General features: G+C 42.8%; 2 protein-coding genes and 1 long non-coding RNA gene across 5 annotated transcripts; 2 read left to right on the top strand and 1 right to left on the bottom strand.

Annotated features, from left to right (window-relative positions):
• Window positions 1–7,132: 7,132 nt before the first annotated feature.
• On the top strand, window positions 7,133–10,052 carry LOC118287926 (T-cell antigen CD7). Of its 2 annotated transcripts, XM_035613573.2 has the most exons (5): window positions 7,133–7,345; window positions 7,849–8,211; window positions 8,426–8,550; window positions 8,638–8,794; window positions 8,873–10,052. In XM_035613573.2, exons 1-4 carry the CDS (start codon window positions 7,270–7,272, stop codon window positions 8,779–8,781), a joined length of 708 nt encoding a protein of 235 aa, XP_035469466.2. In that variant the 5' UTR covers window positions 7,133–7,269; the 3' UTR covers window positions 8,782–8,794; window positions 8,873–10,052. The 2 variants fall into 2 exon arrangements, with proteins under 2 accessions (XP_035469466.2, XP_035469465.2); XM_035613572.2 differs by having other exon boundaries at window positions 8,638–10,052.
• LOC118287927 lies at window positions 7,622–8,638 on the bottom strand. Its single transcript, XR_004785762.2, has 2 exons — window positions 8,397–8,638; window positions 7,622–7,979 (listed from the first exon to the last, which is right to left on the bottom strand). It is a non-coding gene; the product is annotated as an uncharacterized LOC118287927 (long non-coding RNA).
• Window positions 10,053–10,699: 647 nt separating the features above from the next.
• fdxr (ferredoxin reductase) lies at window positions 10,700–20,033 on the top strand. 2 transcript variants are annotated; one of them, XM_035613416.2, is made up of 12 exons: window positions 10,700–11,111; window positions 12,443–12,546; window positions 13,506–13,601; window positions 14,191–14,313; window positions 14,422–14,535; window positions 14,705–14,806; window positions 15,489–15,596; window positions 16,452–16,536; window positions 17,722–17,921; window positions 18,007–18,178; window positions 18,268–18,441; window positions 19,481–20,033. In XM_035613416.2, exons 1-12 carry the CDS (start codon window positions 11,030–11,032, stop codon window positions 19,609–19,611), a joined length of 1,491 nt encoding a protein of 496 aa, XP_035469309.2. In that variant the 5' UTR covers window positions 10,700–11,029; the 3' UTR covers window positions 19,612–20,033. The 2 variants fall into 2 exon arrangements, with proteins under 2 accessions (XP_035469309.2, XP_035469310.2); XM_035613417.2 differs by lacking the exons at window positions 10,700–11,111; window positions 12,443–12,546; window positions 13,506–13,601 and adding an exon at window positions 13,906–14,073.
• The last annotated feature ends 481 nt before the right edge of the window (window positions 20,034–20,514 follow it).

Genomic DNA, 20,514 nt, shown 5'->3' with positions numbered 1-20,514 from the left:
ATAAATGTCTTTAGGCCTAAGAGCAAATGATCTTAGTCCATCTCTTGTGAGTGAGAAGTGAAATGTATGCCGCCTACACCACAGTGCTACCGATTTGACTTTGATACTTATTCACATTTCTGATACTGCATCTGACAAGTGTGCTGTAGCAGTAGCGTTGATTTAGGGCTCGGAGGATCTTATACAAGAGCAGTTGAGTTTAAATATCCTGGGAGTCTTTAATGTCCCAGAGGTGATCAGTCACATTCTCCTTTTCCGAAGTTGGTTATTACTAAATGTTATTAGCTTTTATGTAATTAGTAGAACAGCTGTTGCTTGACTTCAGTTTGACTCTAAAGGTTTCCCATGGTTTACTAGTAATATAACATTCAACTGAGAAAGGGTTTGAAGAATAATAACCTTCTCCAACCCATATATCAGTCAAGTCCCTAACATGTTGCAGTATCTAATTCATCTCACAAGCATCTTCCTATTACTACAATAATATGACATCAAAATATTCTCTATAGTATTAAAAACTAATTTATATTCAGTCTTTGGATCGTCATGTCAGGTGTGACCTGATCACAATGGACTTGGTGGTGGTCCCATTAGGTTTGTGTCAAAGGTGTTTTTGGCCTCTCGCGTCTCCTTCACATCAACTCTGGTTTGTCTCCTCGTGATCAGCTTTGCAGGAAACTCTCACACCACAACACAAACACAGGCAGCCAACGAGGCTTGTGTTGGGATTGAATACTGTTTCTGACATGCATGGATGTTTAGTACAATGAGGAAGAAATGTCTTCTGTTCAGTCGGAGGCCTTAGTGGCGTCATGCATGAGGAGGGACGGACTCTGGGATCAATCAAAGCTCCCATCAGAAGCGTATACTGCAATATTGAACTAACACAGGATTATCGACTGTGTCACACTCGGTTTAGTAGGCCATCCTTAACAGCAACAAGGTTAAACACATACAAACCAGTTCACCATTAAAGAGAAAGGCATGCTGGGATCGCAGACCGATGTAGATACAGTGAGATCAGGTAGTAACAGAGGTCACTGAGGAGAAATGGCAAATCTCTGACTTCATATCGTGATAGCACCTCATTGCACATTCAAGGGACAGAGACAGAACAAACATGTCTGTTGTTGACTGTGCCATAGTCTATTTGATCTGGCGCTGCTGAATTTGGATGGAAAGTTGACTATTTTTCCAAAATAACAATTTATGCAATCATCACTGACTGCAAATCTATCACTGATTTATCATATTGATTGATTTAAATATTGCAGACGCACATCTTTATCAGATATTGTGAACTCCCCAAAATTGCTCAATACCTCATCTTCCACCTCTGCAAAGCAATGTCCCCACTGAAAAAAAATCACAATCCCCATCTATATGAACCATGTAGGTCTAGCTGAAACATGTAAAGCAGATCTAGCAGTTACAGACATCAAGCTATTTTGATCAATATAAATCAATTTCTCCACCACCACTGACAACATCATTGAAGACTACACTTACCATTTAGCTTTAAAGCTCCTGAAAGAAACCATATCTATCATATAGAGCTTGCTTCTTCTCAGTTATTATCTACAGTGATCTCAGCATAAAACACTGCTTCAGACAATCCACCAAGTGACACATTATAGATTTTGAATGTCCAGGCTCTCATCACTAAGTGGATAATGGTGAACCACACAAATGTGCATGTGGTTCATGCTTATTTGGCCATCAAAAGGAGGAGTAGAGGAACAGATCCAGGCGGGACGAAGTGGAATGCGTTTTTTTCAGTTTTTATTGGAAATGTTGGAGACAGGTAAGTGCCATGCTGCGTCATACATGATATACTGTGAATCATATATCATTTAAAAAAAACAGCACTATAAACTACATGCTCCATGTACCTGTCCACCCTCCCCTTTTACTCTCCCTCTCTTTCACCCTGCCCACTATAAACTAGGTGTTCCAACTCCAGGAAATTCCAATGCGCTTCCAAAGCTGGACTGTCATAACTTCATTGGGACTGTTCCCTGATGCATCAGACAGAAGCGCTCGATGATATAAGGTAACCTCTTTTTCCTATATATTCATTTAAAGATTGAGAATGGGTGTGTTCACTTGCCGTGACCCATTACTTGTGGCTAGTCATTGTTAATGTTTTTTGTCATTACTTTTAGTAACCGACTAGTTCAAAAGTCCATAAGTTACCATATCCATTTATCTTACTATTTAAACCGCGCCCAGTACATTTCACTAACTATTTTCATGTATACGCTTGCAAACTTGCACTGCCAGGAAATGACAATTGTTGCTGGCTCGTGTCGGTTTGAAGGTGTGTATGCAACTGTGCCATGGCAACTGTGTTCCCACAGTACAGTGGGGGAAATATACATAATGCCTCCCTGAAATGGGAGCAGAGGGCTACATTTAACGAAAAAAAGCTCATGCACCTTAAAAAGCGAGGGCACTGGTCCAAACCTACACGAAGCCACTTTGTAATAGACTTAAAATAAAATCATTTGCGACACAAATGAAATAATAATCAAGAACAAAAACAGGGGGGGGAGAAACAGCCTTAATGGGAACTCAACGCATCTCGACAGTCGGTTGCCCTCTTTACTCTTTATGATGTCAACATAGATCCATGTGCAAAGTCACACATGATGCCCTGCAGCATTATTGCATTGTTACAGCTGCTGTTCCCGTGAATGGATTATACAGGGAGCAAAGTTACACATAAATTACCTACCTTATCAAACTCCGAGACTATTAAGTCGGTAGCCCTTGATAGCTGGGCATGACGTCAGGTGTACAGAGTTGACCTAGAGACAGTTCTTTCAGCTGGGTCGTCGTTTAGTTTCTCCACTTCCACTTTCGGTGAGGGTTGTCCTGGTGCTTGCTTTCTGTTTGTAGGGTCAACACACGTCATTTACGTTCTCACCTCGCTTAAAGCAGCTGTCATGGAGCTACAGAGCCTTGTCAAACTTTTGTATTTCCATGGAACACCGTTTGGATGAGCAATTTTAATGCTTGTGACGGCTTATGACTTGACATGAGAGGCAATGAGTTATGCAGGCTTCGAGTGACTACTATGATGCATCATGCACGCGGTTGTAGAGATCCTTAACACACTACACGTATGGGCTTCATAGAAAAAAGTGTGGCCACATGTCTTTGAGTAAGAACATATAAAGAGCTTAACAATCTTAGGTAATCAAAATATATCACACAAAAGACAAACAATAGATTAAGCAAACAAACAATCTGTTGTGAGTGTTTCGTCATTCTACAGTGTTACGCGAGGTGAGCATCTTTCAGAACATCTTCCCTGCTTTCTCCCCTCAGTGCCTAAAGACAGTGGAACTTCCAGGATGTCCTGCCCGTGGATGTGTCTCAGTCTGCTCTGCGCTGCAACCTGCTGTCTACAAAGCAGCGCCTCATCGGGTGAAGGTACGTGTATATTGTTTGTACCATAAATATACCGCACACTGCAAATACGCTCTGAAATTGAAGAAGAAGAAGAAGAAAAAAAAGAATATAAATCACGCCCCGTCTTTTTTGTCTTCCAGCAGTGTCACTGAAGTGCAACGACACAGTGGAAGTGGGAGCTGGAGAGTCCGTGACACTGTCCTGTGATGTACATCACGAGATCCCCAACCAAGACTGTAAGGTTTTAGATGTCTGGTGTGAAATAAGTCCCAAAACATCACGTGAATGTGTCTTGGAAAGAACCAACAATACGCAGGGTAATCAGGCCGACGTGTCGGTGACCATCTCAAATGTCACGGATGGGGATGGTTGGATCATCAGAGTATGGACTGACTGCGGATACGCTCAATCCTCTACTATCAAAGTACAACGTAAAAAAAAACCCAGTCATGGTGAGTCTCCTACAAGTATCGTAAATGTATGTGAATGAGTGCATACGTTTGCATTCTTATTATCATCATCAGTTTCGATAAATTCAAAGTCTTGATTGCATTTCATCCACAGGTCCTGTCTTGTTCGGTAACAAGGAGCCAGTGCAGTCCCTTGAGCAGCACCGCATGGTCCACTACATATTGGTTGTTTTTCTCGTCCTCCTTGTTGGCGCTTTGTTGGTCCTGTTTAGAACTGACAGAGGCAGAAAAATCCTCAAATCTAAGACGAGGGAAAGGAAAGAGTCCGAGACTCTGTGCCTCCCTGACGAATGCTGAAATGTATAAAACATTATATCAAGACGGCCTGCCACTGCACATACTTTCCTGCCGCCGAAATCTTTTTTATGTCATATGTAATTTATCATTTTCCTGTTTGTTTGTTTGTTTTATACATATTTGTTATGTTTTATACATATTTGTTATGTTACATATTCAGCAATATTTGCGGTCTTTGTACAGATTGATCCATGTGAATAAGAAGATTTGTTCTTGTGCAGATTAATACGTGTAATTGTAATGATTTACTTTGATTAAAGAGAAGCCTCATCAATTATACACATTGTGTGTAGTGAAGAGTATTACTCAATATTGGAAAGTCGGTGGTATAACGTGTTCTGTGGATTCAGGGGGAGTGAGAGTCAAAAGTCAAAGTGAACTTTATTGTTAATCAAAACAATGCAACAGTCGTCACACAGAGGATTAAAATTGCGTTTCCCCATACTCCAAATGTGCAGTAATATATAACACGCAACATATAGGATAGTAGTGCAAGTACAACAACAAATAGACACAACATATGCAGACAGACAATGGACATATACATTATATAAGATATTCACAGTGTGCCAGAGTATTCAAGTTTTGAGGTAAGTTATTGGTGTGCAATAATAATAAAAGGTGCAATATAGAAAAGTGCCAAGTGCAGAAAGCAGCATGGAGATGCATTTGTATGTAAACATGTATGTTATTGTGTATATATGAGCATAGTGCAGACATTAGGTTAAAGTTATTTTGACAATCAGTTGGTTCTTGTTTGTGTAATGCTCATGGAAATTTCTTGAGTGAGTTGAGTAGTCTGATGGCCTGAGGGAAAAAGCTGTTTTTAAATCTGGTAGTTTTGCTCCGCATGCTGCGGTAGCGCTTGCCGGATGGTAGGAGGGTGAACAGTTTGTGTGCTGGGTGGGTGGGGTCTTTGATGATATTGGTAGATCTCTTGCGACAGCGGGATGCGTGTAGGTCCTGGATTGCCGATTGGGGTGATCTGATGATCTTCTCTGCTGTCCTCACCACTCTCTGCAGGGCCTTCTGGTCAGCAGCAGAGCAACTGCCATACCAGACTGAAAGACAGCTGGTGAGAACGCTCTCAATGGCACCCCTGTAAAAAGTGGTGAGGGCAGAAGGGGGGAGGTCGGCTCTCCTCATCCGGCAAAGGAAGGGGAGGCGTTGCTGTGCCTTTTTGACGAGGGAGGTGGTGTTGGTGGATGTCAGGTCATCTGTGATGTGCACTCCCAGGAACTTGGTGCTTTGCACAGACACCACTGCACTGCCATTGATGGTGAGTGGGGTGTGTGCTTTCTGTTTCTTCCTGAAGTCCACAGTTATTTCTTTTGTTTTATTGACATTGAGTTGAAGGTTATTGATGTCACACCAGTTGATGAGTTGTTGTACCTCCTCTCTGTAGGCTGAGTCGTCATCGTGGCTGATGAGGCCCACCACTGTTGTGTCATCTGCGAACTTGATGATATTGTTCGAATTGTGTTTGGCACAACAGTCATGTGTCATCAGCGTGAACAACAGAGGGCTCAGCACACATCCCTGGGGGACCCCGGTGTTCATGATGGTGGTCTCCGAGGAGTTTTTGCCAACTCTTACTGTCTGCGGTCTGTCTGTGAGGAAGTCCAGTAACCAGTTGCATAGTGGGGTGCTGATGCCTATTTCGCCGGGTTTATTCACCAGGTGTTGGGGGAAGACTGTGTTGAAGGCGGAGCTGAAGTCGATGAACAGCATTCGCACGGAACAGTTATTGTTTTCCAGATGAGCCAGGCTTAGGTGGAATGCTGATGCTATTGCATCATCAGTAGAGAGCACTCCCATAACACTGCTGGACTCACGATAGGAAAAGAAAATCGAAAGGAACGTTTTGGCAGCTTGGTTGGAGACGCGGGCGTGTCACGCTGGTAGCAGCTAATGGAGCCGTAAGCAGTTGTGAGTTGCGGGCAGCAGAGTTCTAGTATAATCTCACTGCTTTCTGACACTGCGCCCAAGGATATATTTTTTTTAACCCACGCTGACTCAGGTGACATTATTTTAAGACATGAATGAGTTTTCACAAAGCTGCCCCCTCGAGCCACAAACGGTTTTGTGCTGCTTTTTTCATTATAAGACTTGCAAAAAAGACATGTTTTGTACGTCCCTCTTTAAAGGTGTGAAGGATTCAACGTGGCAATTAGCAAAATTGGAGTATGATATTAAAATTATGTTTTCATTAGTGCACAACCAACCGAAACTAAGAGTCGTCGCGTTTGCGTGACCTTAGAATGAGCTGAGTCCGCCATGTGGCAGCGCCATGTTTCTACAGTAGCCCAGAGCAGACAAACTAAACCCTGGTTCAAGGGCCCAACTGTACTTTTACCATTAGCTTTAACTTAAGGCCACTGTAAGTTCTCTTACACACTTGGAAGGGGAGTGTGATGGCGAGTGGCAATGTGTAACTACACCAATAGATGCCACAAAATTCTGCACATTGTACCTTTAAATCTACAAAAGAGTAAGCCCTGATGATGTCGCTCAGGGTTGTCTCAGCTTGGCCTTTGGGACTACAAAAACATGATCATGGAAAGCCTACATAAGAGGCCTTGGCATTGTTTTCATTTATCAGATAGGGGAAGTCTTAGAAAAAACAATATTGAGCGGCATTAAGGGAAATGTAGGATCCAGACTTTTTTTTCGCTTGACGATTACTACGGATTAAAAATCAGCAGAAATCCGCCTGATTCGACTTCATTGATTTTGTTTAAGTGTTGCTTTTTTTGAAGTGTCGCTTGCATATGCACACCTTTATGGAAGTGCAAAGCCAAATTACTCTGTAATAAGAAGCCTTTGACGTGGTTAAAATCGCTCTACAATAACTCAGCCGCTGTACATGAAACTGCTATGGGTGGTGGATGATATCTTTGAAATAGATGCTTGCACTTCCTCGTCTTAAACACACACACACACACACACACACACACACACACACACAGACGGCTCATGAACAAAAACAAGAGTCAGCATCACATTTCCGTTGTACACATTGCTGCTCCTTTTAAGCAGTCTTGTGAAAGTCAGCCTATCTGCAGTCTGCAGCCCATCTTGCAGGATGAAAGGCCATTTGTGGATCTGTGTGTTGGGATTACTCTGCATGCCTGCTGAGGCAATACTCCAAACCTGGACAGGTAAGGGTGTGTGTGTGTGTGTGTGTGTGTGTGTGTGTCTGTGTGTGTGTGCGAAAGAGTAAAAGCGAGAATATGGATAAAAGATCCAAACAATTATTTGTCTGATTCATCTTTTCCTGTGTTTGTTGTTTGAGGAGTGTCTCGAAAAGTAGTGGTGGAGAAATGACTCATTGATTCTTTACCCGAAGTAAAAAATACCAGCACAACAGTGAGTTGAAAGTAAAAGTCTATAAGTCTATAAAGTCTAAAAATCATCAGCACGACAAACTTGAAACATTAAGTTTTAGCTGCTTTATTTGGTTAATGAGGACAGTTTGGTCCATGGTCAAATGTTGATACTTGAGCAAAAGTACCTTGAATCGGCACCTGGGTACAGTACTTGGTTAGATGAATGTTACGCCCCTTTGTAAGTCCTTTAAACACTTTTTGAGTGTTTCCTGACATAATAACCTGTTTATGAACAAGAGGTGAGGCAGTCAGTAACACTACATCTCTCCAAACAGTTTCTCAGAGGCCCTTGTCCGTCTTAATGAGAGTAAACTCATCCGCTGAGATCACGTGCTCCACGTCGCTGCCTGAACCGATGGGGCTCTACCTGCGCAGGCTATTCCGCAATGGAGAGGACGTTGTGTACCTAGATTTGAAAAACGGACGAGTCACCAAGAGAACCACAGCTCCAGAATTTATGGGCCGAATTGAGGTAACTCCACACCAGCAGATCGAGGCGGGCTGTGGATTCACCTTGCGGCTGTCTCTGCTGGGGCTGGGTGACACAGACTTGTATTACTGCACCTGGAGTCACTTCAAATCACAGATGGGGATGCTAGACACCCAGTCCAGCAATGGCACCCTTATCATTGTCACAGGTGAAAGGATTTTGACCACACACACACACACACACACACACACACACACACACACACACACACACACACACACACACACACACACACACACACACACACACACACACACACACACACACACACACACACACACAGTCCATTGATATCAAAAAAGAAAAGCTAAAACCTTTTTCTCCTCGATTTACCTCTGTTTGTTGGACACTTTTCCTCACAGAGACGGATCCCCAGGAACAATGCAAGGTCCAGATTTTTGTGGTCATCCTGATGTCCCTGAGTGTGTTGGCATTCACCATCCTATTGGTCTTCTTCGTTGGAGCTCTGATTTTAAAATGCACACGAGTAAGCATGAAGCACACTTACCGTATGTAAGAGCAAAGACAATGGCTCTATGTGCTTCAAATTGAAATGTTCTTTGTGTTCCCGCAGCTTAAAAAGCACTTCAGACCAGCCAAAGCTGTAGCACCACGCAGACCTTACAGCCCTCAGCATGTCTGCCCCCAGTACAGAAGTCAGCACAGTCCCTACATGAGCACAACTGCGAGTACTCTGGACTTTAGGGGAATCCTATAAATGAAAAATGAAAGTATGTATGTAATGTAATGTAAAAAGTTTGTGCAAAGATGATGACAAAGAAAATGACAAATTTGTCGTGTTTGTACAGGTCTTGCGTCAGCAGGTTTTTTTCTATGTGGTGTTCAAGTTCAACCCATAAAAGGTATATCACCTCTTGTTCTACTTTTCATTTCCTTTTTGTACGTAAAATAGTGTTTTGTTTGCAGAAAGGCGGGTGAGCTACCACTTCCTGGGTGATAAAAATGTGACGCATTTGAACCGTGCTGTTAAAGAAATCCAGCTTTTCTAATTTCATGAGGTGCAACACATTTGCTTGACCTTTTGAGTTTTGCATCATGCTTGATTTATTTTTTTCCCCTGTGTGTCATTAATGTGTTTTGAGTTGTCTAACAAGCGTGAACCCACTGGTTTGATATGTACATTACATTAAATCTAGCTTTTTTTTCTTTTTTAGTTGTGAACATTAGCTTTCATTTGATGCCTTATAGATAGAGGCTCATATGTATCACCTCTCAGGTCTGCAAGTAAAACAGGAAGTTACTATAGTAGGTTTCATGGTGTTCATTACCTGAGTTCATGCTGACAAAAGAAAAAAAATAATTGTATGTGCAGATACAGTCCAGGTCAATTCATTCTTGGTATACCATGCATATATCAAATAACTACAATGCAAGTAGTATGCAAAAGAGAATATATATATATATATTCATGTATACTTAACATGTCAAGTTATGTACAACATAATGCATGCATGTGGTCACATACAAAGGCGACCACAGACATACATCCGCACATATCTCAACAGAAACAAAAATCTTTGCATGCACGCACGATCATACATGCTCACATTCGTGCACACAAACCAAATGGCAACATACCCCCCCCCCCCTTTTTTTTCCAGAAAGAGATTTGAGAGTTAACATTTTTACAGTATCAACAGGGTTGCTAGCGATTTAGTGACTTGTGACCAAAAGGACTGTACCTCCAGGCATTCGCAAGAAAAATGTGTAAAAGTAGCTGTAATGTAGTGAACTCAATTGACAAAGAGGAAATGTCTAATTACAGGTGTTTAATAAGTTATATGTACAAATCTTAGATGCAGAGTTTGGAGATCAGGATTTTTTTAAAAACTTGTTTAATGTTATTCCAAATGGTTGTCCAAGCTATTGCCGCAGAAATTGTACTACAGTCCTTTTGCCAGGTTGTTTAAATTGCAATTGGTTTGTCAGAGCTTTGCATTATTTGGGAATAAAACATTTTTTACAGTTCCCCTGGTCGTATCAGTATTATACAGTTGATTTGTAAGGTCATGTTTAGGAAGCCCAGAATTCCACGGAACTCCGTACGTGTGGAACGGAGCTGCAAGTATACGAAAAAGAGAGTTATACTGCTGAATGTACAAAGACTATTATTATTATTTAACTGCTGTCCAAGTATGTAAAATTCCATAAATCGACCATGTCGCTTAAGCCACTGTCCGGCCACCTGCTTAGGAAAGGCTCCTCTTCACCCCACCTGTGTTTACCTGCCTTGTCTTGCTCAATTTCTAGATGCCTGAGTGATCATTCGATCCCAGAAACACCCAAAAACTGAGAAAAGAGAGCCTAATAGCTATTTGACATAGCTGAAAACAACACCAAATACCATCTAAAAAAGGTATGTCTCCTGGCATTCATTAGTTTCTGACTCTGGGGAAAGTGGGAGAAAACTGTCAAATTCCCCAGAACTGCTGTAAATATATATATATATATATATATATATATATATATATATATATATATATATATATATATATATATATAGATATAGATATAGATATAGATATATAGATATAGATATAGATATATAGATATATAAAACAACAACAACACAAAGACACACTTCCCGTGGAACCAATGCACTCGACTCTCGCGTTTCCCACGGACCCGGGTGGGTGTAACACGAGGCTCAGCCTTGGAAGCAGAAACGTCTGTTTTGGTTGATTTTGCTTGTAGATTTATGTCAACGTTTATATTTGTTCTGTCGTTTGGCCTTAATGCAAATAGCTGTTAGCATTGGGCGAGTTGACACAGCCCAGGACACTGAGGACAGCTCAGTCCCACCGGCCGCCACAGCAGAGGCAGCTATGTGCAGCTGGAAACCGACCCCCCCCCCGGGAAACAACACGCGGGATTGAACTAACCTCTCGGTTTAAAGCCGAGTCGAGCCGAAAAGCGTGTCTGCACCCAGGGCAACGGAACAGACCATGAACGGCCACAAATTGCTGTTCTCCAAGCTGAAGTGGTGGACCTCAGGGAGAAGCAGATGGCTAGGTCCCCTTCGTGATGGTGAGCCCTCTCGAGACCAACGACTCTCCCCCGCGACGTTAATGTGTCTACAGTTGCTTATTGGACAAACGGAATACCTACCGGAAGTTAAGACTTAACCTTGAACAATGGACGTGACTCTGTGATTCTGGTTAAACAAGTCATAGTGGACAGTAAAGTACTCACCTCATATTAATACCCTTATTGATATTGGTTTATAGCAATCAATACTAGGGATCGACCGATACAGATTTTTTAGGGCCGATGCCGATACCGATTTCTTGTCCATCAGCCTTAGCCGATGACCGATACGGACTGCCGATTTTCTTGAGCCGATATTTGGAGCCGATACTACTTTTGCTCCCTCCATTTAATAGTTAAATAGAATTAAATTCAGCGGGTTGTCTCGTCTGATCTGAGGTCTTAGTCAAAGTGGGGTTATGGCCAAGGCCGTGGCTCGCCTCCCGAGGCTCACGTCGCTCTGGAGCATCTCGGGAGTTCCCACCGCACCGGGACCGACGGGATCCCCTGACCGCGCCGCAGGCTTTGCACAGGGGATCCCGTTGGCGGGGGCGCCGCCAGTCCCAGCCTGCCGAAGCAGAGAGGGGAAAGGCGGGGAAGAGAAGGAGGGTACGGGGGGGAGAAGAGCCAGCCGACGAGCAGAGAGAGCGCGAGGACGTGGAGGATGCGTAAAACAGCAACCACGAGCCTCGCGCCCGTCCGTCGGCGGCGGCCCCCCCGAGATTAAAAAGTCAATTTCCACGAGGCAAAGGGTTTGGAGAAAAAGGAGACACTGAATCCCCCTCCCGCTCTCCGGAGGAGAAGGGAGAGTTGGGTACCCGGCGGGCGTGCAGCGCGGCAGCCTAGGGCAGAGGCACCGAGACGGCGCTGGGTAAATGGTCACGGAGAGAGCGGGGCCGGGCCCGATAGGCGACCGGATCTGCCCTCCCAAAAGAAAACTATCGGCGAATGTAGCAGCCGCGCATCGGCCGATGCCGATACGCGTAAAAAACGCAAACATCGGCCGATAAATCGGTCGAACACTAATTAATACCCTTATTGATATTGGTTTATATCAATTATTACCCATATTGATATTGGTTTACATCAATTAATACCCTTATTGATATTGGTTTATGTCAATTAATACCCTTATTTATATCGATTAATACCCTTATTGATATTGGTATTTCAGGCTGAACTGGTCATGAACTTGCTTTAGAATTAGAGCTGTAACAGTTAATCGGATGATCGATTAGTAATCGGTTAGTAAATTAATCGCCAACTACTTTGATAATCGGTTCAAGTAATTTTTATGGAAAGTATAACCAATCTCTCTGTTGATTCTGCAGGTGTAAGCGGATGTGGATCAGCATCCTTTTACTCCTGCGGCCCAAGGGTGTGTATCGTCGGAAGCGGCCCAGCAGGTTTCTACACGGCGCAGCATTTGATCAAGGTATGTCCTGTCTTGGTGATGGTGGACAATGCTGGGATCAGGATTGGATAAAAGTCTTTTATTACAGCACACATCATTTGATTGTTGTATACAGGGCAACACGTTTTCTTTAAAAGAAGCAACAATGTTGCCATAAAGTAGTTTAGTTAACGAATTTTAAAAACATTTCCTACAAGGGTCCAACACACACAAAGATTGTCGAGGGATTGCGTGGTATAAACAAATGTGGAAAACAACTTTTTCCTTTATTGTATGTTTCAAATTTAACTGAGCACGGGTTATTGTTATTTTTTTTTGGAATGCTTTTCAAAATTGGATGTTTCACTTAGTACACTTCCATGTTGTACTCCATGAATACAGTATACAAACTGGTGTAGTGTAGTAAGTTTTGACTCTGAAGCGTTGTCCCACATCAAACACGGCTGCGGGACACTTACCTGAAATGGCAATCACAATGTGTGACTCCCGATTGTTGCCAACCAAAACTCTCTGATTAACGTTTTGTCCCCCTCAAGCTCCCTGCCCTTGAGCTATGCAGCCAAGATGGCAACCGTTGATGGTGAGAAGTCATCAACTTTTCACACTCGACGTTTTGACCATTAGGAGGGTGCACTGCGTGTTACAATATGTGTCAGTGTGAACGCACTTGTGCACTCAAAATTACAACTGAGAATATGAAAGTACACAAAATGATGTATCACAGAAATTAGTCTACCACCGACTCATTTCTTTGTGGCAAGGGTTTGATAATGACATCTCAGTGTCATTTACATTTTCTTAATCTATGTACATCGTAATATCGGCTCAGTTTTCGGCCACAGCAGGTCATACAACAGTGTTAGCTTGTGTTTCTGTCAAAAGGATCCAGGTCTTATTTGCAGACTTCTTTCCAGTCATTTGCAACAACTATGAAAAGCTTTTACATCTGTGGCTTTTTTTTTATTTGTCCGCCTTCTCAGGCCCGCCAAGATGTCGAGGTGGACATATATGAGCGCTTGCCTGTCCCGTTCGGCCTGGTCAGGTTCGGAGTGGCCCCCGATCATCCTGAAGTCAAGGTCTCTACCTCTATTGCTGTTTTGTGTTATGCTGTAATACAAATAAACTAGGAATGCTTTTTGTCCTCTCTGATCATGAGCTGTGTCTCCCAGTCCTTCTGGAAATTCCCCGTTGCGAAAAATGGAAAATAAACCATCTGAGTAATTACAATAATTGAAACTGGCACTGGTTAATGGAAACTGTGTCAAACACAAAGCAGACTTGCTTGACAAGAACAACAAGCCCCTTCAAGCAAAAGAAGATCAAGTTTGGCAACAAAGTGAAACAGTGACTACAAATGAGGTGGTGAGGTGTTGTGAGTGAGGCAATAACTGTTTTGGAAGACAGTGTTTGCATCTAAATCTCAGCTCAGATGCTCAGAAAACTCCCTCGTTGACTTTGTCTCTCAGGCAGTGAACACGGAGATAAAGAAAACACATGGTGAAGACAGATTGTTCCCACACACACAGAAGTTATGTCCGGTACTTTTTGGTAATGCCGATTCAGTCTCATTAACTTATGAACTCACACCTGTAGGAGCCATGAAACTGGTTTTTTTTTTGTTGTTGTCTTCTTATTTGAACAGGTCTGATCTTTTCCCCTCTGCAGAACGTGATCAACACATTCACACAGACGGCCAATCACTCGCGCTGCAGTTTCTATGGTAATGTGAACGTGGGGAAGGACGTGAGCGTTGAAGAGCTGCAGCGAGCCTACCATGCAGTCGTGCTGGTAAGAACGCAACAAAACACAAACCCTGTCTGCACCGTTGCTCAGCTTTTGAATTAAATTGCATAAGCATCTCATAGCATAGCATTTTTTGTGTATGTTTTATGGTAGAGTTATGGGGCAGAGGGGAACAGAAGACTGGGGGTGCCAGGAGAAGACTTGGCTGGTGTTTACTCTGCCAGAGACTTTGTCGGCTGGTACAACGGGCTGCCCAGCTGTCGAGAGGTATCCATTACTAATCAAGAGAATGTTTCCCGTAAATCATGTGGATGTTGCTGAATTGTTTTTAAAAGAAAAAACCTGCTCCTGAACTTTGAACAGTTATCAGATGAACATAATTTCCGACCGGTTAGTCTACTTCCTCTTCTGTCACATCTTTTGTCCGTCTGCTCAGCTGAGTCCGGACCTGAGTTGTGAAACCGCTGTCATTCTGGGACAAGGTAACGTGGCCCTGGACGTAGCAAGGGTCCTGCTATCTCCCATTAACATGTTAAAGGTGAGAAGCACGCAGACTGGTTATTTAGTACTGAATGTATAACAAAACATCAACGCAAGCACACAGCCGGATCTTAAAAGGCCCGTAAAGAATATGATAAAAAACAGAAGAGATTGGTTTTTAGTGTGAAAGACATGATTATTATGATAATAATACATTTGAATTGTAATGCACTTTACATTAAAAGCAGATCTCAAAGTGCTACAGGTTAAAACAACAGTATAAAAAGCAAACATGATAAAATGTGAACATGAAGAAAGCAATTCATTCAAGGATTTTTATCTGCTAATCTGATGTTGAGAGGGAGGGGGAAACAAAGTAGATTACACCAGCATAGAGACAGCATCAGTAATGTTATGTTCTGGAGTTTCGATGCATTTGCACAACATGAATATATGATGTGAGAATTTAAAAATGAAAAACGTGGGCATATGAAAGCGTTTTGTAAAAGAAGAAAAACAAAGGACATTTACACTCCAGTAAAACAGTTCTGTGTCATACTAGACGACATGATATTAGAGGTGTTTTTGAATTTCAATCACCATATGAGCTCAGTGCTATAACATATCATTTCAGTCTGCACTTGTGCTAATAACGTTTACACCACTGGCATGAAATAAAAGGAAATGTTGTTATTGGGGAGATTGCGATGGAAAATGTCTTGTCATTGTTTTAACTACAGAAGACCGATGTGACGCAGCCAGCTCTGGAGGCTCTAGCTGAGAGCCAGGTCCGCAGGGTGCTGATTGTTGGCAGGAGAGGACCAATACAAGTAGCTTGCACAATCAAGGTGTGTATGTGTCTCTCAGGAGAAAGTTTGTTTGACAGAAGAATACAAACTTGTTACCTGTATTGACCTTTAAAAAAGGAAGTAAACTCTCAACTCTAACCGTTATCTCAATTTAGAAATGCGACACTAAGCTACCCTGTACGACAGTATCCAAAATGTGTTCTGTTCCAGCTAACACGTCAGACAGCCAGGCGCACCACGTTTTACCTTGACCCACCTTACACTCACTAGCTGTGCATGCACAATTAATCTGTGCAATGGGGAATCATGAGCAACAATTTTTTCCCCCTAAGCTTTTTTGTCAGAAAAAAAGAGCTTTAGTCATTTCTACATATTTTTTAAGGCGTTATGTTCAGTCTGTCATCTCTACTATTTTTCCATTACTGAAGCTAATTATTGCTGCTGGTTATCCATAACTATTTCAACCATTTATCCATCACTCATGGCCAATTTCCACTATTTGGTTGCTTGCCGATTTTTAAAAACACTCATGCACTTTCAGTGGAAACGTGCATGGCTCCGGGGTGTAACGGAGGACATTTGTGGCAGTCAACCTGTGATAGTTTAATGTGACAGTAAATTGGACGCCGGATTGTAATTCTGTTTTTATGTGATGTTTATTCTGCTCACTAACACAAATTTGTGGAATGTGTTTTGAAATTAAATCATTCATTTACACTAGCTGATCCAAAGTCTCTCTGTACAGTGCCGCTGTTTTGGGAATAATGTGGCTAAACTGTTTGTATTTTTAAAACATGGGAGCGCTCTTGTCAGATCTTCTTGCAGGATCGGCCTCCAACTTCATAGGCCTCATTTCATTCAGCACACTGAAGGAGTCTGTGTTCTTGTCTACAGGAGCTGAGAGAAATGGTGAACCTGCCGGGCACCAGACCCGAGATGGTGGCGGCGGATTTTGAGGGGGTCACGGAGGCTCTGAAAGGTGTGAATAACATTTTATCTTCATACTTTTCCTCTTAAGGAGGCTGACACGTCCTTCTTTTTTTTACCGCCTCGTCAGAGTGCACTGTTCTCTTTCAGTTGATCAAAGATTAAAAATGTTGGGGTATTTTCTATTTTGAGTCCATGACAACGGTTTGTTTCATTTACCACACAGCAGAAACCAAAAATAAGTGTCTAATGCAGAGGATGTAAGAAGGTAATGTCACCAGCCAGGAAGAGGTGAATGCTGTGTTTTAACGTGCCCTGTTGAGAACTGTAAGCGCATATATGGTTAGCCAGCGAAGACAGCTGGAGTTCGATGTTCTGCAGTTCAAAGTGGTTTCTGCCAGCGTGAGACGCTGAAGGTTAAGAAGTGACTTGTTGTGCACCGTCCTCGCACTCTTGATCTCTTTGGCTCGTCCTTGTCGGACAAGTGGCATTGAGCTGATTGATGTTCAGGCTTACAGCGATAACGTCCGTCTCGCCTCTGCTCTCATGGCCAATTATGAGAACCTTGATCTGCAGCCAAGTGAAGGATGATATTAGGAACTGGTGTTGTGTCTGTCTTGTTTTCAGACTTGATAATATTAGTGTGCAGTTACAGGAAGTTTCTGAACACCGGTGAGTCCAAACAATTGAAAATGAGAAAACAAAACCTAAACAGAGGTCTCACAGCAGAGGTGGGGTAGATCTTTGTGTTTTTTGTTTTTCAGAACTGGTATTTGACATGTGCTCGCATCTACACAGACGCACACCTACACATCTCTTTCCATATTGACTAAAATGGCCACATGATGATGCATTTAGAATGCACACTTGAGCAGATTAAAAAACACAAACAGGCAAACTTAGTCAGCAGATCAGAAGTTTCAGATATTAATCAGCAAAGAAATACATTTACACTTGCTTTAGTCAACAAGAATCTAATTTTTGGTAGATGTATAGTTGACAGAAAAGTTTCATATTTTAATTCTTATTAAGTTTACATTGTATTAAGCTGAGTTTAATGAGCTTTTACCATAATGTGACCATATGACAGGTCAATCTGGTAGTAAAAAATTGTCACAATATTATGATTGATGATGCCGTGGTTTGTTTTTAATGAAATTAAAGTTTCATTTTGTTCTTTGAGCAAAACAAAGCGGACACGCATCCATCTGAAGCATAAATATCTCCGCTGCGTCAGATGTGCCAAGGCCCAGGAAGCGTCTGACGGAGCTGATGTTGAAGACGGCCCTGGAGATCCCTGGGGAGAAGGAGCAGCAGAGGCGGAGCATGGCCTCCCGCACATGGGGCTTTCGATTCTTCCGGAGCCCGGTCGAAGTCCTCGCCGACCCCGGGAGCAACAGGACGGCTGGCGTCCGACTGGCGGTCAACAGGCTGGAGGTAAACGGGATTTGGGTTTTGGCCGAGCGCGTGCGGCTGCTCTGTACATTCGCGCGGTTCAAGTTGCTTATCTCCGTGCGACCAGGGTTCAGGTGAGGGAGGGCGTGCCGTGCTCACGGGAGAAGTGGAGGATGTGAGCTGCGGCCTGGTCATCAACAGCATCGGCTACAAGAGCCTCCCCATCGATCCATCAGTGCCGTTTGACTCCCGCAGGGCTGTTGTCCCGAACAACATGGGCCGCGTTCAACAAGCCACAGGTGCTGCACTGTATACAGTATGTGTGTCAACATGTATGCGTACATACATACAAACACACGATGGCTAGTGAAATCATCTTTCTTCCCAGGTCTGTATTGTAGTGGCTGGCTGAAAACTGGCCCCACTGGGGTGATAGCCACCACCATGAACAACAGTTTTGACACTGCACGATCTGTAGTGGAGGACATGGACTCGGGAACGCTGGATGTATCCGCCGCCAAGTCTGGTTCACAAACCATCAGTGCTCTGCTGGAAGAGAGAGGTAATCCACCGCGCTCATCGTGTCGTTTTTGCCACCGTTTGCTGAGCCGTCACTCACCTAACATGCCCGGTCCTGTGACAAGAGCGGGGACGATGGTCACACACTGAGAAAGTCCCAACAAGCAAAAGAACACAGTGAAGTAATGTAGGGAGAGCAGACAGGGACGGTCAGAACACACTGTGGCAGTCCAACTAAGGAGCATAAGTATATGACAGCTTGCAGGAGTGTTAAGCAGTTGATTTTTTTTCCTCGTGTATGAATAAGTAAACGACTTGATTACTGTCAGCGAGTTATTTTGTAAAGGAATGGTTCTGTCCCAAACCTTTTTACTTTACATTCATTTTGCTTTTTTGATTTTTGATTACATTTCTTTGTCAATTGAATCAGCCGATGTATCTGAAATTTTTTAATCTCAAATATTGGTATCTGAATGGGGCCCTAATAATCCCGAACAGTTGGGCTCTAATCACTACAAACTGTTCAATAGTAAATCAAGTGTTCCATGTCGCAAAAGCCCGACTCCTCCACCACCGAATCGGAGAGTGTAGGATTGGACTCAATGTGGTTGGTTACACTGGTTTTATAATAATGTTACTTTACTTTCAACCTCACACATGATGTCATCACGGCGTGTGCAAGCACATTTATTTTTCACTTCCAAACCTTGACTACTGACCCAAAACTCACGCTTTTATTCCAGTTGGGGACACGACTTTTGATCCCAATTGGACAAGCCCTGCCAAGGAACTGTTTTTTTACTGTGAAATGTGTTGCCAAAGGCAGCCTGTGACAGAAACACACACGCACACACCCTCACACTCACTTCTTATACAGATGCTTCCTAAATGAAAGGACAATGTTTTTTGCCTCTTCAACAGTCCGCACCTATAAGGCCAGATCAACATCTACTATACCAGTTTTTTTCTGTAACATTTCATCGAGTTAAGTTTAATTTCTGATTTGGTCAAAGCGTGTTGGTTATGCTCAAGAATACAGTCAGGCCACAGACCTAATGTGGTTTGTATTCTCTTGTTCATAGGAGTGAAACCAGTGACTTTCTCAGACTGGGAGAAGATCAACCATGCGGAGATGAGGAAGGGTGAAGCCGTGGGAAAGCCTAGAGAAAAACTACTGACTGTGGAGGAAATGCTCCAGGTGGCTCGAGCATGACCGAGGAAGAGAAAAAGCGCATTCTGGTAAACACGGGACACTGTGTAAAGGTTGTAGAATGATACGACCTTAGTGACTGACCACCAAGGGCACAGAAAAGAAATTGCATTACAAGCACTCAACATGGATTCACTTTGTACAGATGGCACATTAAAATAGATTTGGTTCTGTAGTGTCTTTTAGTTTATTTCCTCATTCAACTCTATCGAACGAACACTGAAAGACTGAGTTGGTGTTTCCTGTTGCACTAAAATAAAATGTTGATGGACGCTATTAGTTATAAAGGTATGTACTGTAATTTACTGTATGTATGCTAAAGACTGAAATCTATTTAGTAGATGAAATATATACACTTCATATAATCATATTTGACCATCGTGAATATCTTTTACACAAAATAAAATGTGATTTATATCCTTTAATTCCTACCCTGGATTATCATTTCCTACTGCTGCAATCTTCATACTTACTGTTAGCTTAGGCGTCCTACACAGACTATGTAAAGATGGTCGTAGTTACTGGCTCCAGAAAATGAAGCCAATGAGGAAGTGCCTGAAGCCTGTATTCTCTGGAATGGCCAGCAGAGGGTAATGCCACTGGTTGCATAAAGAAGTTTGTTTCAATGCCTAGGATCGAACCACGACCACCAACCCGTTTTGTGGATGAACGGCTCCAACCCATGAGCCACAACTGCCCAACAAAAGATCAGATGTCTGATAATGACCGATTGGCGTTAAGGGGTGCAAAGTGTCACCATTAAACCACCACCCTGGTAAACAGTCGTCCCAGTCTAGGTCTCGTGTCCTCTGGAGCAGGTTCATCAAGGACCTCTGGCTGCGTTTAGCCGTCCATCAATTCTGACAATGTTCAATGAAACATTTAATTTTGTTACAATGATGTTAA

Source organism: Scophthalmus maximus, chromosome 16, assembly GCF_022379125.1.
Source record: "Scophthalmus maximus strain ysfricsl-2021 chromosome 16, ASM2237912v1, whole genome shotgun sequence".
NCBI lineage: Eukaryota > Metazoa > Chordata > Actinopteri > Pleuronectiformes > Scophthalmidae > Scophthalmus > Scophthalmus maximus.
Note: the sequence above shows the minus strand (reverse complement) of the source record. Positions and strands in the feature narration are given on the sequence as shown.